The sequence below is a fragment of the Alligator mississippiensis genome, chromosome 12 (genome assembly GCF_030867095.1).
Source record: "Alligator mississippiensis isolate rAllMis1 chromosome 12, rAllMis1, whole genome shotgun sequence".
Taxonomy (NCBI): Eukaryota; Metazoa; Chordata; order Crocodylia; family Alligatoridae; genus Alligator; species Alligator mississippiensis.
The window spans coordinates 57,269,801-57,297,750 of NC_081835.1; the positions used below are offsets into that span (position 1 = coordinate 57,269,801).

Below are 27,950 nucleotides of genomic sequence, written 5' to 3' on the forward strand. Positions count from 1 at the left end.
CGCCGCCGCCGCCGTCGGAGCAGGAAGGAGCCGGCGCGGGCAGCATGGACGCGGCGGACGCGCAGCGCTACCTGGCGCAGAGGGAGATCCCGCAGCTCTTCCAGGTGAGCCGGCGCGGCGCGGCCCCGGGGCGGCTTGCGGGCTCCGGCTGCCCCGGGGCGCCGCACCCAGCGGAGCCGCCGCCGGATCCCCTGCGCGGGGCGGCTCCGGGCATCACCTCGGGCGGGCTGCGCAGGCACGGGGAGGGCGAGGGCGGCGGGGAATGAATGGCCTCATCTCTCTCGCCTGCACGCGGGGGTGGGCGGGCGGAGACCCCCCTGGGCCATGGGGTTTGCCCCGACGGCGATGCCCTGTTCGGCTGCCGTGTCCCGTTGGGCTGCGGGGCCGCCCGCCTGGAGCAGGAGGCTCCTGGGTGATCTGTCAGCTGCGTGACACCTGCCCCCTGGACACCCCATAAGGGGCCTGTGCGTGGCATGGCATGGCAGAGCCATGGGCGCCCTCGATAACAAGGCCACACAGAAAAAGCGGCAGCCGTAAGAACCCAGACTTTCTCTGCGGGCCCCTTCGCCTGCCTCCGGAGCAGCAGAACAATTTCGCGGGTATCAGCGGCTTCCTGACTGATGCCAGTGCAGCTGAGTCGAGTTTGGCCCTGGGCTCCTGTGTGGATTTGTGAAGCACGAGCAGCACCCTAGCAATGAGGCCAGCATGGCACCGGCTCGGTTATTGCGTTAGCGAGGACACTTACCCTGGCCGGTAGGAGTGCATGTGCAGCCCCCAGCTCTCAGCGCAGTGGAGGGAGCGCGCTGGTGCTTCTCTTGCCTGGGTGCCGGCAGGCGCGACTGATGCTAATCACCTTATTCATATTTTGTGGACAACTTCCCTTTTTATTTCCCAGTAACAGCTGGCAGCAGCACGCCAGGCAGAGTGGAGCTGGAGCTAAACAAGAACATGCATCCACATAGGTCTGGCCCAGATACCCCTCAGATTTCATGCTGATGCACCTGGCCAGCTTTTGGCAATTGGTTCCCATTGTCATAGACAGCCCCTGTCTTTATTCTGGCAAGGAAGGAAAAGCTCTTGGAGCTGCACAAGCTGGAGAGGAAAGGGGAAATCTCAGCAGCCCTGAACCTTCAGCTTCATGGGCCCTTGGTTGCACCTATTTTGCAGATGGACAAACTGATGTTGTGTCCAAAATAAGCCAGCGCTCCCTGCACATGGTGCAGGAAGTGCTGGCTTATTTTGGATGCAACATCAGTTTGTCCATCTGCAAAATAGGTACAAGCAGGCATCTTGAAAACTGGCCGGTGTATCGAAAGCACTGACATGGCTGCCTGGCAGCTCACTGCAGGGAGGCATGAGTGCAAAGTCAGCCTAGCTTCAGCCAGGCAGGTCGCACTGGCACTTTGGCTTCCAGCTCGTATCGTGAATGTTTCTCTTGGAGAGGGCCCAGCAGCCTCCAGCATGGCCCTGAGCTGAGAACACACATGATCCCATCCTGTGAGCTGTAGGCCCCCGTCCAGCACCCGCCCTGACGGGAGTGCCGGGCACACTTGCTCTGGGGGGAAGTCACTGCTTGCGTGAGCTCATTGTTTATTTTATCCTCCATTCCCAGAGTCTGGGAACCTGGTTGCCCCAAGGGTTAATTCTCCCAGGGTGGTGGCAGGAGGAGAAATGGCTGATTTTTGCCCAGTTAAGGTTCATCTTGGCAATTGCTGTTCCTAGAGGCCTGTGCAGATGCCTCAGGTCTGCAGCCACTCAGCTATGCTGGGAACAAGGCTGACAGATATTTGCTCACACTTGATTCTCGTGCAGTGCCCATCACCATGACATCTCTGCCTTCCTGCCACCCTCGTCCTCCCCAGCCTCAAAAAGTACTCTGCAGAACCAGGAGAGATGCTCCCCCACCCTGGTGAAGGGGGAGAGTTAGGAGGGGACTAGGGAAGGGGAAGGGCTGGATGTCAGGGTTGGGTTCGATGGAGGTGGGGAAACATCAAAGTCCTTCATCTGAGGTGCCAGGTCACTGCAGACTAGCCGGGACAGAGCCCAGTCCAAGCCCTGTGAAGTGGCAGCCCCCCACCATGGGGCCCTGAGTGCATGGGGGGCCGTGACAGAGAGGAGGCGTGAATGGGTCTCAGAGCCAGCTGCTCCTAAGTTCTTTCCCTTGCTCTGACACTGATAACTTTAGTGCCCTTGGGCACATCTCTGCTTCCTTGTTTCCCCACGTATGAATATGTCCCAGGTACTCCAGTGCCCTTGGACCCAGCAAAGAAAAACAAACAAGATCCAAAGGCTGGGAGATGAGCTGCAGACCTCCCAGTGAAGAGGAAAATGACGTGCTGTGTGCAGCAGGGGCTTCTCCAGTGCTCAGGGTCATCCCATGGGCCTGCCCACCTGTTGGGAAGCACGCTGCCCTCACTAGCCCTGGCTGCTGGGCTCAGGGCAGGGTAGCGGGGGGAGTTGGGGTGAGGTGGACTGTATGGCCCCCTCTAGCCTCAGGTGAGCTGTGCCTGGTGCTGCAGAGCACCTGAGTGCTCCGCTGGCAGGAGCCGGGAGCTCTTCTCCATAGCAGGAGGTACTTCAGGACAGGTCCCTAGCAACGGGCAAGCCTCCCTCTCTTGGCCTTGAGCGCTCGCCTCCGCAGCCCACGCTTCTCTGGCGCAACGCTTTGATGGGAGCCAAAGCACCGCTGTCCCCTGTAGCTGCCTTTCATCCTGCCAGCTGCACCCCCCCGCAGACTGTGCGCGCAGAGCCAGGGGCTCGTGCTCCTCCCCCAGCTCTCATGTATTCCTCGCTGCATCCTGGCTGCTGCCTCGCCGAGATGAAAATGAGTGCGCTCTCAGCATGGGGTCATGAGCAGAACGAGGGAACAAGCAGACGTGGCCAGCAGCACCAGCTCTGTGGGGAGCAAGGGAAGCCATGTTGTCTATCCCGCCCCCCCCCCCCCCCCCAAGCCCTCTCTCGGAGCTGGGGGGCTGCAGGAGACCCTATGACCAGAGCCCCAAGACATCACCCTTGTCCTTTGCTGTGGCTACCAGACACCCACTGCCAGATGAGCAGTGAGTTGTAGTGCCAGGATGCTTCATGGAGGGTTGGAGCAGGACAGTCGGGACACCTGGGTTCTCTTCCCTGCTCTCTTGCTGGAACTTGGGTAAGAAAGTCGGAGCAGTTCCCTCCTCTGAGGCTGGCTGCACAGGAGGGAGGCTGACCAGAGGCTCGGTGAGCTGCTGTTTGCAAGGTGCTTTCTAGATCCCTGTGCTGGGGAGCACCAATAAGACAGGCCTGGATTCTGCCCCATGTCCTCCTGCTGAGGAGGGCTCTCCTCCACCCATCTCCCCGGTAGAGGGGCAGAGGTGAGAGCTCTTAGCAAGAGTCTGGCAGAACCTGACCTGTGCCTGCCTGCTGCAGTTGTGCCCGTGTGATGGGGACTCCTGGGTGCCAGGATGGGCCAACAGGAGGGGGTGTGCTTTCATGTCTGTGCTGCCACTCTGAGCCAAGCAAGCACGCCATCCTGCCTCCCGCTAGTGAATACAGGCTTGCCTCTACTGGGCTGTCTTCTCCCTCCCAGGCCCAGATCCCAGCCTGGGAGATCCTCTCCCTTCAGCCTCTCACTCCGCCCAGCCCAGTCTGACTTAGTCCTACTGTCTTGCAGAGCATGCTCACCGGCTTGATGTACTCCCGCCCCGAGGACCCCATCAGCTATCTGGAGTGCTGCTTACAGAAAGTCCGGGAGCTGGGTGGCCCCGAGAAGGTGCAGTGGGACACTTTCCTGGGTCCGGAGCAGCACTGCTTCCCCTCACTCAGTGGTGGGCAGGGGAAGAAGCCCTTCTTCCAGCCAGGTAGGCAGAACATCACACAGGCACTGGTTTGGAGTGGGACAGGGCTGCTGAGCTGTGTTAGTGCCGTAGCGCACACGGTAAATGAGCCAGGCACTTGGCTCCGAGGGTGCTGATGGGGCTGATCCAGCCTTGAGCAGGGGCTTGGACTAGATGTGACCTCCTGCACCTCTTCCAGCCCTGCTTCTCCATGATTCTTGCTTGTGTGAAAATGGGAGTGAGTGGCAGCTCCTGGCTGGGGGAGTCCTGACCCCTGCCATTGCGAGCATGTGTCAAACAGTCCTCTTTGTCAACTGGCCACGCTCAGATAGTTAGTGCCCATCTGAGCAGGAGTGGGAGCCCAGGTCTCCCCGCAAGACTGCAGGGCCACACTCTGCACACGTGTTGGCACACTCCTGTGTCAGCTGCAGACACACCCCTTTTGCCCACTGCATGCTCTGCGCTCATGGCTCCTGCACATGTGCACACCTGTCTTGGCCCATGCCTGTGCATGCACAGGAACCCCCAGTGTCATATGCACCCCCCAGGCTGTTCATGGTCCCACTTGACTCTGACATCCTGCCCCTGCTTCCCTCTGCAGACCCTGGTGTGGGGCCATACCACTGGTGCCTGCAGGTGCCCACCTGTGGGTGCCTGCCACCCATCCAGAGCCAGTTCTCCATCGAGAGTGACTCCGACATGACAGAGTCCACTGGGCTGATCCAGGAGTACGACGTGTTTGACCCCAGCAGACCCCGCCCCAAAATCATCTTTGTTATTGGTGAGAACCCCCCAACCCGCAACCCCCACCCCTGCCGCCCAGTGCTGGGCCATGCAGCCAGGATCATTCCTGGGGGGAGGACGAAGGGTAGGAGGCAGACACTGGAGTCTAACATCTTGTGTCGTCCTTTAGCCTTTATAGTGGGATTCGCTGGTAGGCAGCCCCAGGCTAGGGTGGGGCACAGCTTGCTTCTCTCTTATCTGCAAAATAGTCATAATTCTGCCTTGCTTCACTGGGGGCTGGAAAGACTTAATGCATGAATATGCAGTGAGCACTTTGAGAGACCTGCTCAGGCCTACCCTGAATGCAGCTGCCCCATTCCCCCATCCCTTCACCAGTCCCAAGGAGCTGAGAGGGGACTGAGTGGCTCAGTGATGGACATTGTGGCAATAGGAGGCATTTAGAGGACATGGCCTCCTGTCTCTTTAATGCCTATGGCCAGACACCCTGCTGCTCCCCTGGTGTCACTCCATTGACTTCCTCTTGATTTACACCAACCTGAATGTCTCCTGGGGAAAGCTCTGCAGAAGCTGACAGGGCAGGTGAGGATGGGGCAAAGGGCCTGGGGCCACTCAGGTGTTGACACCTCCTGTGCTTGGCAGGTGGCCCTGGCAGTGGGAAGGGCACACAGAGCGCCAAGATCGCTGCCCACTTCGGGCTCATCTGCATCTCCGTAGGCGAGATCCTGCGCAGTCAGATGCTCCACCATGCCACCAGTGACCGGAAGTGGGAGCTCATCGCCCAGATCATTGCCAACGGGGAGCTGGCCCCACCTGTGAGTCATGAGCACTGGGCTCCTTCAGGGGCACCTTGTACTGCCCTCTGGGCAGCTGGCAGCTGTTTCTGCAGCTGTTCCCCACCTTCTGCCCTTGCAGCCCTGCTGTCCCCTCAGCTTTGTCAGGACAACCTGAGGCTTGAGGAGGGCCTAACAAAATGGTTTCCACCCCCTGGACAGAGATTATGTCAGCATCTTCTGCCAGCAATGCCCTGTGGGCATTTCCATGTCCTGCCAGCCCTAGGCTGGTGAGAGCCCTGTCTGGTGATGCCCACAGGATAAAAGGTGATGAGAATGAGTTTGCCTCTTGGCCAGTGTCTCTGCCAGGGGCTGCCTCTGGACCGAGTGGAAGATGACAGGTGCAGAGATTTTAATGCTCTCATCTCTGTTCCATCAGGAACAGGGCTGGGACCCATCGCCATCAGACTCCCCACCCCACAACCACCAGGCAGGCCGGACGTGTATGTCCCCACTGACCCCCCAGGACAAGTGGTGAGAGGTTCAGTCCCTGCCGTCATGACCAGCCCCCTGAGCAGTCTCTTTGCCTTGCAGGAAACCACCATTGAGGAGCTGAAGCAGCAGTTCCTCAAGCAGCAGGATGCCAGAGGCTTTGTGGTGGATGGTTTCCCCCGGGAGATAGGGCAGGCCTTCACGTTCGAGGAGCAGGTGGGGCGAGGCTGACAGTGGGCAGAGACGCTTTGCAAGGCTTCATTTCATGTTCTTTGCTGCACTTTCCCCAAATCCTCCCCTAGCACCTGACACTGTGCCCTCCCCCACCAGTCCCCTCCAACAGTGTGCACCCTCCTCTGGCAGTGTGACCCTGGGCTGTCACCCTTGCCCCTCTTCTCCAGGGACATGTGCCCCCTCACTGTGTTTCCACAGTGACTGGGGATCACAAGAGCACCCTGTCCCCTGTCCACCCAGAGGAGGTCAGGATTGGATCCCTGCATTCTTGGTAATCTGGGGAATGCCTGGATTCCTCCATCCTAGGGCCACAGTGGTCCAGGCCTTGCCCAAAGCCTCTTCAGGACCCTCTGTGGGATGGTGAGACTCCCTGGGGACCTGTTTGTGGAGTGGGGCCATGTTGATCTAGCAGGGCTGGGAGCCAGGAGAAGCTCTTGCAGGCTGCAACCTGGATACTTTCAGCACGGTTCCATCAGGAATGGCGCTGGGACCCCCACTGTCCCTCCCAGCAGATCCCCCCTACCCCATGACCACCTGACAGGTAGGACATGTGGGTCCCAGCTGACCCTCCAGGACAGGTAGTGAGAGGTTCAGTCCCTGCCCTCAGGGACCCTGAACTCATCAGAGCCTGTCTCAGGCCTGTCTAAGCTGCTGGGGTCCCCATGGGGAAGAGAGCTCTGCCCCCCTCATAGCCAGGACCATCTGTCTGACTTCAGATTGGCTCCCCGGACCTGGTGGTGTTCTTGGCATGCTCAAGCCAGCGTTTCCGGCAGCGCCTGGAGAAGCGAGCATTGGAGCAGGGCCGGCTGGATGATAATCCCCATGCCATCGAGCGGAGGGTAGACACCTTCAAGCAGAATGTCCCACTGATTGTGAAATACTACCAGGAGAAGGGAGTCGTCATCCGGGTAAGGCTCTGTGGCGGATGCTGGAGCCGTGCCCCAGTCCCAGCCACCAGGCTGCGTGGCTCCCCCCTACCAGCACGGCACAGATCCAAGACTCGGTGCTGGCTCCCAGCTTGATGCAGGGCCTAGTCCTTTGTCACTCTCCAAAGCATGGGGCAGGCTCAGAGGTTGCATGGAGCAGGCACTGACCTACGTGATGGCCCTGGGGATGCAGGAGTGAGGTCTGGGAGCATGTCTGGAGTGGGAGAGTTGTTGTCCTGGCAGGCAAAGCCCTGGGAGGGGGCTTGCTTTGGAGGGAGGCTGAACTCCAGCATGGGGTGGGATTTCTTCTTTCCCGTCCTGCTTCACCCCCTTCCCTCACCACAGATCCAGACTGACCATGGCCTCTGCCTTTCTGCTTTCAGTTCGATGCAGACAGAGAGGAAGATGATATATTTGCTGACATCAGCTCCGTGGTCCAGGCACAGCTTTACCCAGATGGCATGGACAAGGCAGGTGAGGGGGGCTGTTAGACACTGCCAGGGAGAGCAGAGCTGGCTGGGGGTGAGCCAGAGCCCTGGCCTTACACCCAGACCAGATCTTCTGGCCTCTCTGCACTGGGCTAACCCCCTGGGCCAGCTTTAGGAAACATGGCTATTTGGGAGGTCCCAGCCCCCTCCTGCCCAACCACTGGAGCGGGACATGGACAGAGGCAGCCTATGTGCTCAGCTAGCCCCTCAGGGAATGTGGACACACAAGCGTGGAGGGTGGGTCAGGGTCTTGTAAAGTTACTTTAGTCATGGGTCTGGTAAGCATCTGCTCAGCTAAAAGTCTCCAAGCCTCTCCCATTGCCCTCCTTTCCCCAGCCCAGAGGTGCCCGGAGCATTGAGGCCTGGGTTTGCCCAGGGCCCTTGGGGCACTCAGTGTGCCCTCTGGTGAGTGTGCGTCTCTCTCTGGCTCAGGGTCTCTGCCATGGGCTGAGCTAGACTCACCCTACAGTGCCTCTGCAGAAGGCCAGCAGGAGGAGGAGGAGGGCGAGGAAGGGCAGGTAAGGGCCCAGCGATGCTCTCTGGCCCCCTGGGGGAAATGCCATCATGCTTTCCAGGATCTGGGCTGGAAACCAGCCAAGCTTCCTCCTGCAGGATCAAAAACAGGAACCGGGGAAGCTCCCGGGGAAGCTCCCAGGGGCTGTGGAAAAAGACAGTGGATCCGTGCGCCAAAGGGGTCAGTGGCTGGGGGCTGAGGGCAGGCACGGCCACTATGTCAGCCAGACAGCAGAGAAAGCTTGGAGCAGGATGCAAGGGGAGGGGGCAGCTCTGATGATTAATTTCCAGAGGGCTGGAAAATGGGGTGGGAGAGAGTGGAGAGCCATGGCAGGGAGGGATCCCAGAGGAACAGAGGCTGCCATGACTGTGATCTCCCAGATGGGAAGGCAAAGTGTCCCTCAGGGCTGCCAGGCACAACAGCTGCTCGGGGGCACAGAGGAAATACATGGGCTGTGTCCCTGCCCCAAGCTTGTGAGCCATTGGCATCTGCTTGGCAGGGGAGAGAGGAGACTGCTGATGGGAGAGAGCAAATGGGACATGTGGCACATGAGGGGTTAACCCCTTCCACCAACTCTCAGCTGAGCCAACCCAAGCCCAAGTATATGGGCTCCAGAGCCAGGCTCCAGCCAGTGCCTACCAAGGGGCCATGGGGCAGGTAGCCAGGCAGCTGCTGTAGTGATCCCTGGTCCCCTGCACAGTGCTGACCCATCTACCAGCTGAGGACATGCTGGATGGGTCACTTTCTGTGCAATTAGCCCTTAGTTAGTCTGCTGTCTCCATTCCCTACTGGCCCAGCCTGTGGTGGCTGCATGGGATGGAGGGATGGCAGCCGGACTGGGACAAGCCTCCCCTTCCCAACAGGCATGAGGGGGAAGGGCCTTTCAACTCCCCACTCTCCAGTCTCTGCCCACACTGCCCTGGTGCCTGCTCTCTCCCCAGGCTTCACTGCCCTGGCTGGTTCCTCACTGATGAATGAATTGCCCTTGCTCCCTGTGGCACCAGCAACAGCAAGCAGAGGTGGCCCAGGGGTGTGAGGTGCTACACCTGGCCCCAGGCATCCCTGGGTTGTGGTGGGAGCAGCCTCCCTCTGCTGCAGGGCCAAGGGGGGCAAGGGATTGGGGGCCCCAGATGCCAGAGGGACCTTTCTGTAGGGCCCCTGCAGGATTTGCAGCCACTGGATATGAGACCCTGAATTCACTGTACAGCCAGTTTAAGGGACATGGTTTATTACCCCCTTGGTGTCTGTCCACTATAATCACTTGGAGGAATACGCTGGCATTTGCACTCTCTTCCTCACACTGTGCCTGCCCCTGCGAGGCTGTTTCTGTGCTCTCATCTCTTATTTTTTGCCTTACACAAGACTAGGGTCTTGTACAGCCCCCCGGCTCAATGGGATGCCGCTCTAGCTGAGTCTACAAGGCACCAGTGTCCTGGAGCTGCTGGCCTGGGGTGCTAGGAGCTGCCCCCCAGCACGCAATTAGGAGTGGTTGCTGTGTTGATGTCCTGTTCAGTATTTCTTGGCAACCAGCCTGAAAGCGCACACAATAGGAGGAAGCAACTCATTAAACAGCCTAGGAATAATAATTCAAGGTGCTAAGTGGTCTGGTCACATGACTAACTGTTTGCACTTCTGGGGCTCTCAATGTGCTCATGGGACTTCAGCCTTGCACCTGAGCAGGGTAACTCCCATCCCCAGGGGAAACTGAGGCAGAGGGAAGGCAAGAGACTTGCCCAAGGCCACACTGAGGCGGTGGCAGAGCTGGAAATGGGATGCTGACTCCCAGCCCTGTGCTTCCACCTGGACATTAAGAAGAAAGGGAGCAAAATGAAGAGGCTCCTGTAGCTGCCTTCATTGCGGGTACAGGGGCTGGGTCCCCTCTGGGGTGCCTCTGCTTCCCTGTTGTGGCAGCCACCTGCTCTGAAGTGTTGTATTGGCAGGATGGCAGGGCACGCAACAACCCTTGCCATGGAGCTGTCGAGAGGGCTCCTGAGTGGGGGTGACTGAGGGAATGGAGGGGGAGGCATGGGCAGAGAGCCCCAGTGTCTGTTGGCTTGAGGGGCTGGGCACCCAGCAGCTTTGTCAGTTCACTGGTGATTTTAGAGACTGAACAATTCATTTGGACTGGGCAATGGAAGTGGGCTGTTCTGGAAACATCAGTGTGTAGCATGGTGGGTTTTTCTGAATGTAATACACCATATTTTCCCACCTACAACACGCCTCAGATAAAATATGACATTGTTTTAAGGGCAGAATGAAGAAAAATCTTTCCCTGTGGTAAGTAACTGAGTAAGAGCAGCTAGGGATCGGAGCCTGCTCATTGTTCTGCTACCGGTGAGTCTTGTGCAGTAAGGCACAAAATGCTCTTACATATTTCTCATATATAATGCACACTGAAATTTCCAGCAGCTGGTTTTGGGGAAAAAAGGTGCATGTAGTATGCAAGAAAATACTGGGTACATTTTTTGTAATGCGCAATTCAGCAAACATGCTGTACTGCAGCGAGCAATGCGGCTGCTGCCGAATCTGTGTCTGTTGCTGGAAAAAGTTTTCAGCTGCAAAATTCCTCCCTGTGCTCTGTGAAGCAAAGCTGCCAGGGCCCCGCACCCAACAGGGAGCAGAGCTGACCCTGTACAACAGGTAGTTTCTCCCTGTCTTGCTGCTTGGCAGACTGGATGAACTGCCTGCTGTAGCCATTGTGTTGTGTTCAGTGTTGTTGAGATGTGTTCTCTCTCCCATGGGTCAACAGAAAAGTTGGAGCCCCTGATGGCTCCTCACTGGCCTGTATGACCTGAGTCTGGGGTTTTCCAGACAGGCCTCTATGGCTGACAAGAACTGGGCTGGGAGTTGCTGCCCATCTCTGCAGAGATACCAGGGGCTGATAGAGCCTGAAGGCCGAACTCCCCTGCATGCCCTAGAGAGGGTCCTTCCAGGTCACAGTAGCCTGGCTGTGTGTGGGAAAGTGTCTCCTGCTGCCCCACGTGGCAGCCCACTGGGATCTTGCCTGGGACCTTTTCCCAGCACTGGACTCAGTGCTGGAGAATGGGGAGGAAAGGTTAGACACAGCACTACCCTTGCCATTGCCCCAGCCCTCTGTGCCTGCTGCACACAGGGCCCCACATGCCTCACAGCCCCAGGGCTGGGAGTCTGCAGGTCTTCCAGGCTTCAGGGGGGTCATTGCACTCTGGGGGTCAAATCCTGATCCAGGTGATTTCCACGGGGGCAGAATCAGGCCCTGGATCATGGAGTGGCGAGTCTGGCCCTGCTCTGCCCACTCTTGCTCCAGCCGCCTTATTGGAGCCACGTCAGGGCTAAGTGTGCACTTCTCCCACCAGCGCCTCCGCTCTCGCCCTCCCCAAGCTCTTTGTCTGTGCTGCTGACTCCCCCCTTCAGCCACCTCCCCCCCTCGCCCCTAAATCATTGGTATTCAGATCACATCCCCAGGAGTCGGGTGTCTCTGCCTGCTCCGAGGCTATGAGAAATCCTCCTCCCGGCATGCAGCGCGGATGGCAGCATTATATATAGTGGTAAAAATAGCCAGGCAGGACATGCAGGGCAGCTGGCTGGAGCGAACCGGCCCTTTCTCCTCCCAGTCTCCTCGGACTCCTCCATCCCAGCGCTGAGGTCAGTAGTGCGGCCCCTGGGCGGGAGCTTGAGCGGGAGGGGAAGGGAGCTGTGCTGTGCAGGGGGTCCCCAGAGGGCAGGGCTGCTGTAAACCCTGCCTTGCTGCAGACTGGAGACCTGCTTTGTTCCCCACTGCTCCTCTGGCCCCGGGGTCGAGGCAGCAGGCTGCTGGGCTCTGGTGGGCTGAGGGTTGTTTTGCTGGCGATGCAGCAGCCAGCTGCCGCTGTACCAGGCTCAGCACGGCGATGGCAGGCTCTCCCCACAGCCATGTGTCATCAGTCCCAGGCATGCCAGTGTTTATCCCCTGCATCAAGTGTTTTTTTCTGGGCTCCCCACAGGTGCAGGCACACCTGCCTGCATCTGCTGTGACTGTGCAGGGACTGTGAGTTAGGACTCCCGGCCTCTGAGCCTGGTTCTTGCATGGACACACCATGACCTTGGGCAGGTCACTTAACACCTGTGGCTCCATGTCCCCCACTGGACAACAGCAGCTCCTCTCACCCATACTCAGGGGAGGTGGGAAGTTTGCTATGTGCCTTGATTTCTGGATGGGCCATAGAGGAAGCCTGTTCCTGCTGGGCTCTGGCTGTGACTTTGGTGCATGTTGTGTGGATGGTGCAGGCTTCTAGGGCAGTCTGCAAACCCGGCTGAGTTGGTGCCTGGCTTCAGCAGGGAGCTGTGCGTGGTGTCAGACTGGTCTACCATGTGTTTTTGTTGCTTGTTGCGGGCTGCAGTTGCCTGCTTCGGTGTTTGCTCACCTTTCTCGCTGTCTCTGGACGTGCCTCCAGCTTCAGCTCAGAAGGATCCTAGAGCTCCCAGGTGTGTTGACTGAGCCACTGGAGGGCCAGAGACTGCAGCTGGAGGTGAGGGATCACAGTCAGGGTGAAGGTACCAGGGGCACTTTGGTGGAGCTCTGGGCTGCAATCCTGTGCTGGGGACTGTAGCTCACATGGCAGGTGTGGGGAGAAGGGCCCAGGGTACATCAAGCTGTGGATCAGGGCTGAGATGCATTGGCAAACCTGGGCAAGGGGCACTGGACTGGAGGAGCTGGCTTGGGTTGCAAACCAGAGTTGTGATAGGCAGTTTGTCCAGAGCCTGCGCCAGGCTTGGTGTCTCTCACTAGCATGAGCACTGAATTCACTCCCTGGTCTTTAGAAGATGGGGTTCAGAATAGACCCCAGCCATTAAATGGGGTTCAGATTGTGGCAGGCACGGTGCCCCCAGGTAGCATTTCCCACCCTTCCTTAGCCCTGAGCTCCCAGGCCCCAGCTGGTGTCACTGGGAAGGGGAGAGGTTTCCTGGTGTGATTTCCAGCTCTCCTCAAGGCTTAGTGCTTCCACATCAGCTGGATGATTGGGTAGAAAGGGCAGATGGAGCCCTTCCTCATTTGGAGCTGCTCTGGACCCACGCCATAGACCGGGATGGGGGCAGGGCCAAACCTGGCAGAGCCTGGCAGCAGCCTAGGGCAGTAAGCGGTGGGAGCAGCACACAGAGCCATTGATAATAGCAAATATGCAGGGAGCAAGAAACTCCTTTTGGCCTGGGAGGCAGGGCGATTGGAGACTTCAGGCAGGGAAGTGGCTGGCTTCTCTGCTGCAAACAAATGGCCAATAGTCAGGTGTGCGGCTGTTCGGAGAGGGAGTTGGAGTGTCCAGAGAAGTCCAGGCCTCTGGACTTTGCTGTGGCCAGGAAGCCTCCAGGGCTGTCCAGCTGGTACTACTGCTGAGACCTGCACTGTTGGGTCTAATTATGGTGGGATGCTGGTGCCCAGGGCATGCGCCATTCTCTCTGCTGCCCACACAGGCCAGGAGATGCAGGCTCTGCCCCGGGGAGCTTACAGCAGAGGCTGCATGGAAACAACAGCTCTGTGCTTTGTCTGCCTGTCCAGGGATGTTGCACCGAACCCATCATGGCACTCGCTCTGCCACTCCCCAAGCTGAATATGACTAAGCCTGGATCAGTGGAAGAGAAGCTGGGTCTACACTGCGGCTTTTCCCTCATGGCACAGGCCACAGAGGATAACAGCTGCCTGTCTGGTCCCTCTGCATCACCCATGAGGAAGCAGCCACCCAGGGATGCTATTCCCAGCCCAGATGCTTCAGCGTTAGACTCGATCCTGTCAGGCACAGAGCTCCCTTGCCACCCCTGGACTTACTGGGTCAGCTCCCACTATCAGGATTGTAGCTTTGGCACTTTACTACAGGGCTGTACAATTCCTGCCAGCCCTGATGGGGTCGTGGCTTTTTCTACATGGCCATAGAGTCAAACTGGAGAGACGTGGGATTTTACGGGAGTCAGAAAGGCCCAGCAGTCATGAGACCAGACCAATGGTCTTTCTCACAAGCACCCTCAGGTTACAGTGCCCCACCTAGCAAATGGGTCCCGTCTGCCCCCCAGGAGAAGGGGTGGGACATGTGGGGATGCAGGGACTGTTGAGTGCCACTTCTGGGGGTGAGGATGGGAACATCAGGCTGGCCGTGAGGCTGGCAGAGCTGCTTTCTGGCTCTGAGGAGCACTCTAACCCTTTGGTTATCAGGAGCATCCAGTCTCTCTCTTTAGGTTAATGTTCTTGCTGGGTCTTCTAAGATGTTGAAGTCAGCAGCTTCCGAGGGCTAGCCCCCCGGGTCAGGGACAGTCTGTTGCCCAGCTGTGGGATGGGAAGCACTGCTCTGGGGAAAGGGTCTCTTCTTCCTTCCCTGGGCAGGGACATGGCAGCAGCAATGTTGAGACCTCTCAGCTCTGGTCCATGTGTTGCAGCCAGGGACCCCACACTGAAAAGCATCCGCCAACCCTTCCCACAGTCACTCATATCACACCTGCTCCTTTTCCTGTCTCTGTGCTTATGGAAAGCAAAGCTTTGGCCTGCATTGCTCTGGTGCTGGGTGGGCTGTGAGCCCACCATGGGCAGCCAGAGCAGACGGGGAGGTTAACATAATTGTGCGTAATGTGTCCCCCCTCACTACCCCAGGCTGAGGGAGGCTGCTGGGGTAGAGGCAGGGCTGGAGCTGGCTCAGCTACCGTTGCAGCATGCAGAGTGGCAAGGCTGGGGGTGCTGGCAGGGACCCAAGGTTGTGGGTATGTTTGGTATTTGGCTGCCAGGTCATCGGATCTCAGCCAGGAGGCTGCTTGTAGGAAGCGAGTTGGGATTGAACATGGCCTGGAGCCACAGGCATTTGAGAGCACCTGCAAATATCACCCTACAACTCCACCCAGAGCCTTTGCCCCACTCCCCAAACCCCTCAACCTCCTCCCTACAAACGGACCTGCCCCCCCCTCAGCCACTGATCCTCAGGGACTCAAGCTCAGCCTTGGAACTAGCAGCTCAGGCACAGCTTCAGTGGAGCTGCCCCATCTCATGCCAGGGCTGACTTGGTCACTTCAGGCCTCCTCTGCCCATAAAACTGGGCTTCAGGGGCCTTGTGTGTGTGAAATGCAAGGTGAAGGGCTGAAAATGGCTCCCAGGGCGGCTCTTGAATTCCACCCGGGAGCAAGGCGGCTCCTATTTCAGGACCAACTTGGGTTCCTCATGACCTTTGCCTTCCTCTGCCTGACTGCCCTTTGGGGCAAGATGAGGATCTGGCCCGCAGCTCCTTGGTGCTGACCGCACCCCAGCACAGGTGTGGAAGTGACCCTGGGAGGATTTATGTCTGGGCCATACTTAGAACCCAGGAGCAGGCTGAACCCAAAGGGCACCTGTCCTTATTAGGCCTGGGCTGGGGGACTGTAACTTGAACTCCCCTCCTCCTGCTGCTGAGGTTGGGCTTGTGGGCTGTGGTGCAGGCTCTGGAAGGACATAGGTCTATTTTGGGGATGGGCTGTCTGAGCCCTCATCTCAAAGGGTTCAAGCATTCGGTTCAAGCATTCTCCAAGCTGGTAAAAGTCTGGGCCTGAAAGCAGCACTTAGGGGTTTGCTGCCCACAGGAGATGAAGCCAGGGGTGGGTGGGAGGGGATTGGGCCCTGAGGTGCCCCATAGCTCCAGGAAAAATGAAGCCCAGCACCAAGGAGGTGGCCAGCCCCTTCTCCAAGCCCCTGGTTCCCACCAGGTTGAAGGGAGGGTGCTGCAGCTTTGTGCAAGGGGAATGATCACTGTCTGGGCATGGGGCATTGCAGATGTGGTGTGGGGAAGTCAAGTGTCTCTCGGGGGAGCTGGGTGGTTGCAGGCAAGGATGCAGAGAGGATCGGGCAAGTCTGCTGCTCTGGGCAGGGCTGAGGAGGAGGGCGGCTGGCCCGGGGAGCATGGAGGATGGCGCAGTCATGCCAAATCTATGTTGTGTCTTTGTTCTTTATACCCAACAACAACATAAAGGCAAGGCAGGGACATGGTTGGGTCCAACCTCAGTGCCCTTGCTATAATGCCCCAGCATGTCAGGCCTAGCTAGACATCCTGCTGCTGCTTCCAAAACACCATGAGCACCACTGAAAGGATCACAGGGTATTTAAAGGGATATTGCCCTATCACTTTAGACAACCGGCTGGAAAAAGGCTCAGCTTGCTCTGCATCTTTGCCTCTGTTGGCTGCACCCATGCCAGTATCTGATTATGCTGATAGCTGGAGCCTGCTGTGCACATACAAGTCACGTCACACATGTGTGCAGCTTGTCCACTTATGGGGGGGCTGCACCAGCTGGTGGAATCACACCAGAGCAGCTCAGCCCTTTGCACACTTGCAGTCAGTGAGGTGAGAATGGATGGACACTCATGCCCCCAAAACCCAGCTGCCTCTCCCCAGCTGCCTTCTCCCAGGGCTTCCCTCCCCAACTCCCTCTAGTGTCCCCAGCACATGTTCACCTGCTCTCTACTTTGCATTAGCAGCAGCAAGAGGCTAGGGGTAGAGCCATGCAGTGCTTAGGAACGCTATGGGGTAACAAGTTTGGCCTTATGCTTTTAAGAAAGTGGCTGCTTGGGAAGGCTGTCAATCAATCAGCCTGGCTTCCCGCTGGGAAGGAAGCTTGAGGCTCGAGTAGGGCAGGAGCAGATGACCCCAGGGACTGTGGGCCCAGCCTAAGGGGCCTGTCCCTGCGTCTTAGCCATCAGGCCAAGTGCCTCCCTCATGCAACGCTGCTGGAGCCCCTGAGCTAACCTGGCCCTTTGGGGCTCCAAAGTGAGCTCCCTGGGGTGCAGCACTGCCTGGCAGCAGGCAGCCTGGTCCCTGCGCATCCTCCTCTCTGGGGAGTGGAGAAGAGCTGTGACTGGGAGCTCAGAGATGCACCAGCTTTGTGTTAGAGATTTTTTTTAAATTTGTATCCATGACCAAATTAGCCAAAACTAATTCCAAACCCAAGAGTCCAGAACCATAAGTGGCCCTAGTACCAGCAAACATCCTCCAGATGTTTCCAAAACTTCCAAAACCTTTGGCAGGCATCCTACTTGCAGACCCAAGCCCAGAGGCTTGGGGTTTGGATGCCCCTGAGTTTTGCTTGCCCTCAGCCATACGGCCCTCAGAGCAAGCAAGGGAGGAGACTCCCATTTCCACAAACCAGGCGTAAAGGCGCTGCACCTCAGTGGGTACTGAACCACACCAGAAGAGCAGTTCTCCTGTGATGTGGTTCGGGAAAACTACCTTCTTGGACACAGATACGTGGCATTTCCCCAGCCAGGTTAAGAAGCCACAACACTTGTCCTGAGCCTTCAGGAGGCCGATGCAGTCGCACAAGGCAGGCATACGGGGCAGCGGTCACACACATGCAGCAGCTGGATAGGCCTCCTGGCAATGCTGTGCTCTGTGCCTGGTGACGTTATCACACATCCTGCAGTACTCAGCATTGTCCTGGAAGCCCCAGCTCCTGGAGCCTTGTGATGAGGGGAAACCCTTGGTTCTGGTTTAAAACCAAAAGGGAGTCCCTAGCCCTCCTGGCTGGAGAGAAACACTCAGAAACGCTCCTGGTGGGCTGCTCCCTGTGGGCTCGGAAAGCAGAGGGAAGCAGAGGGAGAACCCAGGTTTTATTAGTCTTCTGCTAAGTGGATGCCATCTGGGGATCCCCTAGAGTGCCTGCTGGCTGCAGCCAGGGACCATCCATCTGCTTTCTGGGCCATGGGAGTAGTACATGCTTCTAGGTCAGCTTCATACTGGGCCTCCCTGTGCCCTGTCCAGCGCTGACCCATGTCCTGTGGCTAGAGTGCTCTGCCACCTGAGCTCAGGCTGTAACCCAAGCATCCCTGAGGCCATTAAATATGCAAGGGTGGTCTCATTGTAAGGCAGCAGCCAGGTCCAGCAAACGGTGGCTCTGGAACAGCAGCGCTGGAGAAGACACCTGCCCGGCGAGGTCTATCTCTCCACTCACCCCCAGCTCTCTCCCCGGTTCGCACCTGCTCTGAGCCTGCCTTGCAATCCCGGTGGGGTGTGTTTGTCTCCTGTTTCTTGCTGGCTGGGTGGAGCAGACAGCAGGGAGGGCCGGTTGTCACAGTGACAAGCACAGCCTCACCGGCTCTCTAGAGCTGCTGCAGAATGCTCAGGAGTGCTTGAATCCACCAGGTAAGGGGGCTGCAAGGGCAGAGGTCCTAAGCTGGGTGGGGGGTGTAGGCTGGGCACCCTCAGAGCTGCAGGGAGGGGGCAGAGTCACTCTCTTCTGAGGTCTTCAGGCACATCTCAAATGAACCCGGTGCCAGCTGGGTGGGTGTCCGGTTGCAGGGCAGCTGGGTGGATCTGCACCGTTGGGCTCGGGGCTCTGGCGCAGAGTAAGCATCCAGTTACTAGGGCAGCGTGTTCTCCAACCAGCCCATGCTGTGGGTCTGCGTGCGTTAGTGTGAGGTAGGTGTGCGTGGCCATGCAGCTCTGGGAGTGCCGGAGATCCCTCCGCTTCCACGCGCGGGGCTTGCCAGAGACCTCCCTTCTGCTTCCTAGGAAACGTGTCTCGCAGCAAGAAGGTGTCAAGGAGATTCAGAGCCCCAGAGCTCTGCGAAGTGCTAGCTGCTTTGCCTCAGGCAGGACCGAACCAGAGCAAGCCTGTTGTGGTAGCCAAGGGCCAGCCGAGCCCTCTAACCAAGCCTTCTGTTTCCTTCCAGCCTGAAGATCTTTGCCCAGGTCCCCTCAGGATGGCAACAGGTGAGAGCTCCTCTTCCCAGTCTCTGTAGCCGTATCTCCTCCTCCCCTCCCTGTCCCCATTCCCTCCCCATCCCAGTGTGCCTTTGTCATACTGCTGCTAAATCACAGTGTCTAGGCCACAGTGTGAGCCCCTACCTGCAGATCCAGGTCTGAACATCTGCGAGTCCAGGGTGCTGAGGTGTGAGGTTAGGTCCGAGTCCTCGCTCAGATCCAAATCTCCAGGTCTTGTAGCTGTGTTATCGCCTCAGGAAGACTGTCCCTCTTCACTGCCCTTCTTTACTCTATCACCCCCTTCTCAGCCCCAGCGTTAGGGTCGTGCAGGTGTGATGTGGACATCCAGAATGGAGTACAGCAGCCCCGTGAGGCATGCTCCTCAGAGAATTGCTCCTGGCAAAGTCCCTGTTGGACCTTTGCGCTGGAGCTGGCATGTGAGTCTGCAGCTGCCAGACCCACTTTCCTCCACCACCTCCCTGGATTCTCCCTTGCTCTTTCCCTCCTCCCTCTTCTGGTTCCCTGCTCTCACTCACTGATGCCCATGAAAGAGTTCATCTGCCTGGAAAGGGATGCTCCGGGAAGCTCAGCTTCTGTGGTTGGTCTCTGGCAAATCTTTTCTAGAGGCCCATTCATGCCCATTTTGACTGTGCTTTTGTGATGCCATTGCTTGATCCTGTGGACCTGCCCTCTGAGGCTGTGACCACCACTGACAAACTGGCAGAGCCTGAGCCACGTCTCCTGCCTCTGGGTTTGGTGCCTGATGACCAGACCAAACCACTTCCCTTAGCATGTGGTTTCCTTCCAGAGTCTCGGAGAATGTCCCCAGCGCAGGCAGGCACATCCCCCCAGCCTGTCCTGTCCCTCAGCAACTCGACTGGGGCAGATCTGAGCTGCCAAAGCAATTAGAAAGCTCCCTATTGCCAAAGGCAGGCTCCTTCCTGCTGCTCAACTCAGCCCTGCTCAGAGGTGTAATTTTAGAAGGCTGTAATCAGAAGACCTCTTGTTGCTGGGTGCTGTGGCTCTGAACTTCAGACAGCTCTGGAGACACCCTGCGGTATTTTTAGCCCTTCTTCCCAATCTCCGTTACGCTCAAGAGAGTTGAAAGTGCTGGAAAGGCTGGTCTGTGCCAGGCACGACGGTCACTCTCTGGGCTGATGCAGCAGAGACTGCCCCTGGCACCTCCAGTGCTGACAGCGTGAGCTGCTGCTGTCCTAGCACAGCACCTGGGGCTTGTAGCATCTCCTGACCTCTGCGGAGTAGCGCAGTGAAGGAGCTGTGCCACTCCTCAGTGAGTTCCCTGGGTGCTGGAATTGATTATGAATTAAATTGCCCATGTCCAGGCAGCTCTGGCCCCGAGAGCCCTTTCTGGGGCTGAGCTGCAGTGTTGGCAGTGGTGCTGCGCTGGAGTGTTGGTGTGGACCATGCACCTGTTACTGAATGGGGCAGCCTGGATGCTGAGCTCAACCTTCCTCAGCAGCACAGTAAATTATCACTGCCTCTCTCCTGGGCATGTTGGATGTGGCTGCGTATGCAGAGTGCTTGGATATCTGAGATGACTGGCATGCACCAAAGATGGGCACAAAGGCTGGGGTGGGATAGGATGTGATAGGATTGGCTCAGCGGAGCTGGCTGGGGAGAGAAGGCCTTGGGCAGACAGGTGAGGAGTGCCCAGGAGAGAGTGACTGAACCCCGATGCCTGAGAGGTGCCTTAGCAGCCAGGGAGGGGGCACATCCCAGGAGAGGAGGATCCTTCAGGGATGTTGTTTGCTCAGGGTTAATGGTATAGAAGTGAATCTCCACATCCCTAAAAGATCCTCTCCCCATCTCAGAAGGAAGCATTGCCCATCCCTTCCCGCGAAGCTCGTCTTTCTCACTCGGCGTGACATCCTCCTGCTTTGTGTGCTTTAAACTGTTCCAGCTCCTCACCCACCACAGCAGGGCCTCCAGTTTAGATCTGAATGACCCAGTGTGTGCCGTACATCCCTTGAAGCCAGCTGAGTCACCTTAGGATTGAATCTGGCCCGCTGTCTGCAGGAGGAGGAGGCATTGCCTCAGAGTCCACTGGCAGAGTCCACAGCAGCTTGCCCCAGGCAGAAGAGCGGCAGATGCTGTGGCTTGTAGGGCTTCCCCGCCACTTTCCTCCTGGTCCAGTACCAGGAATGGCCGCGAGCAGGCAGCAGCATTAGTGCCAGGTTTGGGGAGCTGGGAGATGAAGGGTACTGCAGTCCGCGGCTGGAGAGCAGGGGGTGCTGAATGAAGACCCTTCCACAAGCAGGTCTGCTGTAGCACTGGTTTCTGGCCCCATTCGCGCTGGCCCCCGGGGAGTCACTCTGGATTTGCCCCCGGAGGAGCTGAGATCAGAATCCTGATCTCTTGGCTTTTATGAAGCGGCTGTGGCTTGGCTCCAAGCGTGTCATAGCAACCGTCTCCATAGCAGTGCACAGGGAGCTCCAACCACAAGATTCCAGCCTGGCCGCACAAGGACGCCACTGGCTCAGGAGTCAACATGTGCTGAGCGGAAACAGCTCCGCCAGCGGGGAGGTGGGGAAGGCGTGCTGGAGCCAGGAACGGAGACATGGGGGCATCGTGCTCGTGTGTGCCCCACTCGCTGGAGCAGGCCGGCAAAGGTACCTGGGGGAGAGCAACCCCACAAGGGCTCACCAGGCTCCTGCCAGCCACACGGCTGCTTTTCCGCTCAGATTCAGCCCTCGGGAACTGGGTTTTCTTGCCAAGTCTGCTCCATTTCCAGGCAGCCATGGCCGGTCCCCTTAGGAGGGCCTCAAAAAGAGCAAGCCATCCCAGCTGACTGTTTGCTTCCCGTGATCTCCCTCAGACTGACTCTCTGCTTTATTTTTCCCCTTCTCCCATAGAAAAATTGAAGAACCACAAGATCATCTTCGTGGTAGGTAAGTTGGCACTTGGCTCTCAGAAAGATCTGGGAAGTCCTTAGGAGCAGGGTGGCTGTGGAGGTGTGTGAGGCCAGGTTGCGTCTGCTGGGACCAACGTAGGGTTTTCGGCCAAGCTCTCCGGTCCGGGGAGGGCAGTGATTTCCGAGGTCTGACCTGAGGTGCCATGCAGGAGCTCACAGAGGTTTCAGAGGGTAGGTGCTCAGCACTTTCGGGCAGTCAGGGCTCTTCCCAGCTGTCTCAGGTTGGGCTCCAAAAATCAAGGGGCTCATCTGCAAACGCTGGCTTTGGCCTCTCAAGGGAAGTCGTGTCCATCATTTAAAACAGGACAGGTGCAAATCCTTAGAGTGCACCTAGAGAGGGGGCTGGCACTGCATCAAGATGGCCTGGCAGGCGGGGAGGGCTCTTACACGTACCTGCAAAAGGCATCTGGAGATGGAGGGCCTCTCGTAATCCATCAGTAGGGTGCAGCAAGGCAAGAGCTCTGCCCGCGTGCCACCCATGTTCCTCATGCCTCACCTGGAGGGAGCCCTTTTAATCCCTGGCATCTTTCAGCTGTGACTGTCTGGCAAAGTGCCCACAAGCACCAGCTGCTGTGCGCATTACAGTTTTCTCCCCTCTTTGCTGCATCAAATACCTTTCTGTTATTACCAGCGTGGGCTAAATTAGAGTTGGTAGCAGAGGTTGGGGGACACCGAAGGAAGATGTCAGCTGAGGACACGCTGACACTGTGGGGGATAAGCAGGCTTTGCTGCAACCTGGGGGGCCCTGCATGGATCTGTACTTCCCTGCCTTTCATCCCTGGGGGCAGTGGGCAGTCTAATACATAGTTTCTCAACCAGTGGTACGTGTACCCCTGGGGGTATGCGGGTACTCCAACCCTCTCTCTCTCTTGCCCTCTTTTTGTCTCTCTCTCTCTCTTTCACCCTATTTTCCTCTCAAAACTATGGCAAAAAATTTGATGCGCAGCGCATTGCGCAGTGCTTTAAATACCCCAGTGATAATTTGGTGTGCCGGGCATTGCACAGCACTGGGTTCAGCCCTTCTAGCTTTGAGCCACATCACCTCTGGCCCAGGTACATACTTGAGTTGTGCACCCCTGGTGTAAAAGATGGCAGCCGTACCCACACTAGATCAGATATCTGTCTTATCACAGCCTTATATACACAACCCTTCTTGCAACATATGGTACATATTAGTCTGTAAATATAAAATCCCCTGGAAAATTGAGTGTTGGGTTACTTATTAAAATTTTAAGAAGTTAGAGGGTACTTTCTACTTAAAAGTTTGAGAAACACTGGTCTAGTAGACTCTCTTGACCTCTCCTAGGTATCCCTGGGGATTACAGCTCTCAGTGGGGATTTTTCCTAGGAGGTATCAGGGCTCTTTTTCCTCCAGTTTCATCTTGCTTATGCATCTGTTGCCCTCATATGAATTCTAGGTGGGCCCGGCTCAGGAAAAGGGACCCAATGCGAAAAGATTGTCGAGAAGTATGGGTACACCCACCTGTCCACTGGGGACCTGCTGAGGGCAGAGGTTGGCTCTGGCTCTGAGAGGGGGAAGAAGCTTTCAGCCATCATGGAGAAAGGAGAGCTGGTGCCCCTGGTGAGTACGGGCTCTTAAATACAGTAGCTTGGAGGTTCCCAGTATACCTGTGCCTCTGTATGAGAGAGCCCAGTTCAGAGGCCACAGCAGGACCTCTCTTCTGGTGAGCGCAGTGCATTGTGGATATCTAAGACTGGCAGGCTAGTTTGTGGGGATGTTAGTAGAGCACCTCTTTCCCAGCTCCCAGAGAGTAGCTTAGGAAACTTGCTTCCCAGGAGACTAGCAGGTCCTGGTAGCTGGGAAGTAGGGCAGGTTAGGGTAGAACGCAAGGGAAGATCCACCTCTGAGTGGAGGTGACCAGATGCCAGGGTGACAGGCACAGTATAAAGGCCCAGGTGGATGAAAGAATCTCTTCTCCTTCCTCTCATGGTGCCTGCTGCAGTGAAGCAGCAGAGCACTACGTACAACCCCTGGATCCTGTGAAATGACTTGGCTGAGCCCTGCTGCCACTGTGGCTTTGAGAAGGGGAGCCTGGAAGCTGTGGGGGATGATGCAAAGCTGTGGTGAGACTGGAATGGGAAGCGCTGTCCCCAGCCCTGCCCTGAATGCCAGCATTTCCCTCTGCCCTCAGGACACAGTGCTCGATATGCTGAGGGATGCCATGGTGGCCAAGGCAGATGTTTCGAAAGGGTTCCTGATTGACGGCTACCCCCGAGAGGTGAAGCAAGGCGAGGAGTTCGAGAAGAAGGTGAGGCAGGGAGTGCTGGGACCTTTGGCACTCTTAAGAGGGCGGTGAGCCTTCCCACATGCTCTGGCAGCACACAGCCTTTACACTGAGAACAGGAGCCATGTGGGAGGAGAGCAGGGCTGCCTATGGCTCAGCAAGGGAACGTGATCCACAGGGCAGCTACAAGCAGCTTGTGCCGGCAGCAGTGGGAGCAGTTACACCCCCTTGCCCTCCACTGCTGCTCCACAGAGCACCTGCTGCAGTCTTGGCAGCAATCACAGGCTGAGCAGGCTGGGGCTTGCTCTGTAGCTGTGTGGGAGGCTGAAAAGTCAATCCTGGAAGGCTCAGGTTTGGGGGTGGCTCATTAGGAAGATGGCATCTCCCCGGAAGAAGCTGAGGGCATGCCATGGCATGACATCAGTATTGTCTTAAGGCTGAGGTGGAGAAGGATCTGCTGTTGACTCTCGCCTCCTTGAATTACTCACTCCTCTGTTTCAGCTGGATGCCAGAGTCTTCCCTGCATCCTCGCCCAAACTGCCAGGATAGCATTGTCTTGAACTCCTAAACAACTGTCCTGCTCCACCATACAGGGGTTTGCACTGAGTCCTTTCAGCCTATCACTGGGAGGTGTTTGCAGTGAGAGTTCGTACACTCGGGTGTCAGTAATCAGGTTAGAGTGTGGCCAGCTGTTCCATGAACTGTCCGGGAGTCTGAACTCGGAGGCAGGTCTCATAATTTGCCCTAGGAAAATTGTAACCTTGTTAGTGCCGGCCTGTAAAGTCTGGGGCGGAAACCCTGATGGGAAGGTGGTGAAGGATCCCTGGCTGAAACGCACAGGACTGGCACATGGCGGCGCTGTGGCTGCTCTGTAGAGTCACAGCTGCAAAAACAATCCAAGATGGTCTTTTTTACCAGGCTCCGGGAAGGATGTGGCAGGGTGAAACCCATCAGGCAGGGTGGGAAGCAGCCAGGGGTCAACAAGCATGTGTAAAAGAAGTCATCTCCATTGGAATGTCCCCCCATCACACATGCAACAGCGCGCTCAGGAATGGCAGCTGGCCAGGGGCACGGGAAGCCCCAAATTCCCTGTTTCTTTGCTTAGGAGTGGCTGGTGTGAATATCTATTGGTGCATTCAGGGTCACACCTCCATTTTTGCTGCTCACTGAGTCAGATTGATAGGACAACTGCTCCAGCCCCACTATCCCTTGCTGTCTTAGCTGGGGAGGGGGATATCTCAATAGCTCAGGCCCTAGTTATCCACTGTTCTTTGTCCCTAAGCCAGACAGTGCCCAGGTCCCAGAGTCCCCCTTTGGCCACCATCTAGGTTGGAGTGATGAAGGGATGGCTCCAGGCCCAGGCTGCAGCTGCCCTCAAGTCCCTGTGCTGCAGGACCCCTGGCTGGACAGATTGGTGGCCAACCTTCCTCTGCCTCACAGATCGGGCCCCCAACACTGCTGCTGTATGTGGACGCTGGGAAAGACACCATGGTCAAGCGCCTGCTGAAGCGGGGGGAGACCAGCGGTCGGGCAGATGACAACGAGGAGACGATTAAGATGCGCCTGGAGACCTACTACAAAGCTACGGAGCCAGTCATTGCCTTCTATGAGAGCAGAGGGGTTGTTCGGAAGGTGGGTCAGCCCTGGGATCCTGGGCTCCAACTGGGCCAGGGACAGACCCTGGGACTGTGACTGGCTTCTCCAGCCTTTCTGCCCGTCACTAGTGTACTGAGACCCTGCAGAGCCAGTGTAGGCTTGGCTGGCTATGACCCAGTCGCCATCTGCATGTCTCACTGTCTGGGGACTCCCAGAGGCTGTGGGGGCAAGATGCACATGGAGAGGCCTCTGACCCCAGCCTGTCGCAGAGCACACGGTGTTTGAGGCTAATTACCAAGACTTCAATGAGGATTGGCCAAGAAGGAGGGGGGCTATTGAGTTATGGGCCCTAGGGAGGAAGGAGAAGCATCAGGGGGCTTTCTGAGCCCAATAGAGGTAGTTGGAAAGCTGCCAGTGCCAGGAAGGAGGGGGAGCCCGGATACAGAGAAGAGTCAGGATGGGCTTGGAGGGAGGCAGGGAAGGAGGGGAGCAAACCTGGAGGAACAGGGGCTGCAGTAAGGTATGTGGTGGTGGTGGGAAGGGCAGGAGTTGCCCCCAAACCAATTAGGTAAGTGTTATCACCCAAAGCTTCACAGGCTTCTCCAAGTCCCTGGGGGCTGGTTCCTCACTCTGATGCCCCCTCTCCTCCCTCCCCACTCCAGGGCCCAAACCTGCGGGAATTTAAATCAGGCCTGAGATGAATCCCCTGGGAGTGCTCCAAGGAACAGCCCGCTCCCCCATGGAATGAGTCTGGGCTGCTGGGCCACTTGGCTCTGGGGCCCCGGGCCAAAGAAATCCCCTGTGCAGCCCCATAAACTTCATCAGAGTTACCCCCAAGGCAGGTTTTGGCCCAGTGTCCTGAGCTCTTTCCTTGAGCTCAGCCTAGCTGGTACGTGCAGCACAGCTGTCATGGCCGTGACTATGACATGCATTCGGTGGCAGGGGGCTTAGCCTGCATTCGGATGGCCCAAGGCCTGGGCAGTGCCCAGCTGGGTCTGTTTTGAGGCCTGATCCCTAATGGCTCCCTCCTGTTCCAATCCTGCAGCTGAACGCAGAAGGCACTGTGGACGACGTCTTCAAACAGGTCTGCACTCATCTGGACGCCTTGAAGTAAAGTGGGAAGGGGCCCTGCCTCCCCCCAGCCTCCCCTCTCACCCTCCTTCCCCCCAGAGAGCACTACAGACCCCCTTGCACTGTACTCAGAGCTGAGCCACGGCCCCCCCCCACCCCAGCACAGAGAGCCAGCAAGCATCTCCTCCCGCCCTGTCTCCCATTCCAGCTCAATGGCAGAGACAGCGGAAGTGGCTTTATCCTGTTTTTATGGACAGAGCCCTGAGGAGGAAATTTCAAGGACATTGTGTTTGGCTCCTTCCCCTCTCCCTGCAGTAAAGTTCACTTGAATGAGCCCAGACTTTATCTTTTTCTTCTGCAGCAGGAAATGAGTTTTTCTTTCCAGATATTTTACCCCCCCCCCCCCCCCCAGCCCCTTCCACCTCTCCCTGAGGTTGATTAAGGGCAGGAAGTAGCCTGTTTATCCCACTCAACAGCACCAGCAGGAGGAGAGGGAACTGCTTCAGGATGGGACAGGCGTGTGTGGGTGGGGTGGATGCTCCGACAAGGCAGGCAGTTTGCATGAGCTTTCATGTCATGGATTTCTGAATGAAGCACAGAGAAATCCTCGCTGGAGCCAGGTCTGAGTGAGACCCTCCCAGTCCACAGACATGCAATATCATAGACACTGCTTGGCCCTCAAGCTACACTGCTCCCCACAACAGATGGGGGAGACAGCGGTTAGCCATGGCTGGGATGCCGAGGCAGGGTCAGACTCCACTGTGGAGCATCCTTTTGCCCCCCTGTCTCTTCCACTGCCCACTGTAGTGCAGCCTGGAGCCAGGACTTGCCAGCACTGCCAGCAAGGGGCAGGGGCCAGAAAAATCCCTGCCCTAAGTCACAAGGGAACAGTCTGACCAGGAGCCTGGTTGCCCTGAGGCTTTGATGCACCCCCTGTCTCCAGGTCTGAAGTGTGTCTCCACTGAAAGCCCTTCTCTGCCTGCTTTTGCACCCCCTTCTCATGGCTTCTGAGTGCTCTGTGGGGTGACTGGCTCCTCTCAGCACCACGCCGAAGTAAACACTGTGCCTCCTTCTGTCTCTGTCTTACTGAGCTTTTTACTGACACCGACCCACGAGACTCTCTTATGCTCTCCACTCTCACACACCCAGGAGTTTCTCTTACATTCCCTCTGTCAAATACATGTGCACAAGAATCTTCTCGCTCTCTTTTCTTACACACACAGAGAAGTTTCTCATGCTCCCTCACAAACACACACAGTCTTCCTCTCCCTCTCATGCATTTTAGTTCCAACTCTTCCTCCGGTTTTAATTTTTGGTTGTTTTGTTGGTTTTTTTTACAATGGTGAAAACCATGAGTACTTATGAAGAAAAAATCTTCCCAACCCCCAAGTCTTAATGGTGGCAGGGTGCACCTGCTGCCCGAATGTACAGCACCATGTCGTTATTAAAGAGAGTGGCTGAAATGTG

General features: G+C 57.2%; 1 protein-coding gene across 5 annotated transcripts; it reads left to right on the top strand.

Annotated features, from left to right (window-relative positions):
- AK1 (adenylate kinase 1) lies at window positions 1-27,950 on the top strand. Of its 5 annotated transcripts, XM_019475798.2 has the most exons (14): window positions 1-104; window positions 3,650-3,836; window positions 4,414-4,593; window positions 5,196-5,368; window positions 5,921-6,034; window positions 6,769-6,960; window positions 7,362-7,452; window positions 7,899-7,984; window positions 18,608-18,647; window positions 21,512-21,547; window positions 22,989-23,152; window positions 23,724-23,840; window positions 25,257-25,448; window positions 26,458-27,950. In XM_019475798.2, exons 1-14 carry the CDS (start codon window positions 45-47, stop codon window positions 26,524-26,526), a joined length of 1,701 nt encoding a protein of 566 aa, XP_019331343.2. In that variant the 5' UTR covers window positions 1-44; the 3' UTR covers window positions 26,527-27,950. The 5 variants fall into 5 exon arrangements, with proteins under 5 accessions (XP_019331343.2, XP_019331344.2, XP_019331347.1 ...); XM_019475799.2 differs by lacking the exon at window positions 7,899-7,984 and having other exon boundaries at window positions 7,362-7,448; XM_019475802.2 differs by lacking the exons at window positions 1-104; window positions 3,650-3,836; window positions 4,414-4,593; ... (3 more) ...; window positions 7,362-7,452; window positions 7,899-7,984 and adding an exon at window positions 11,499-11,604.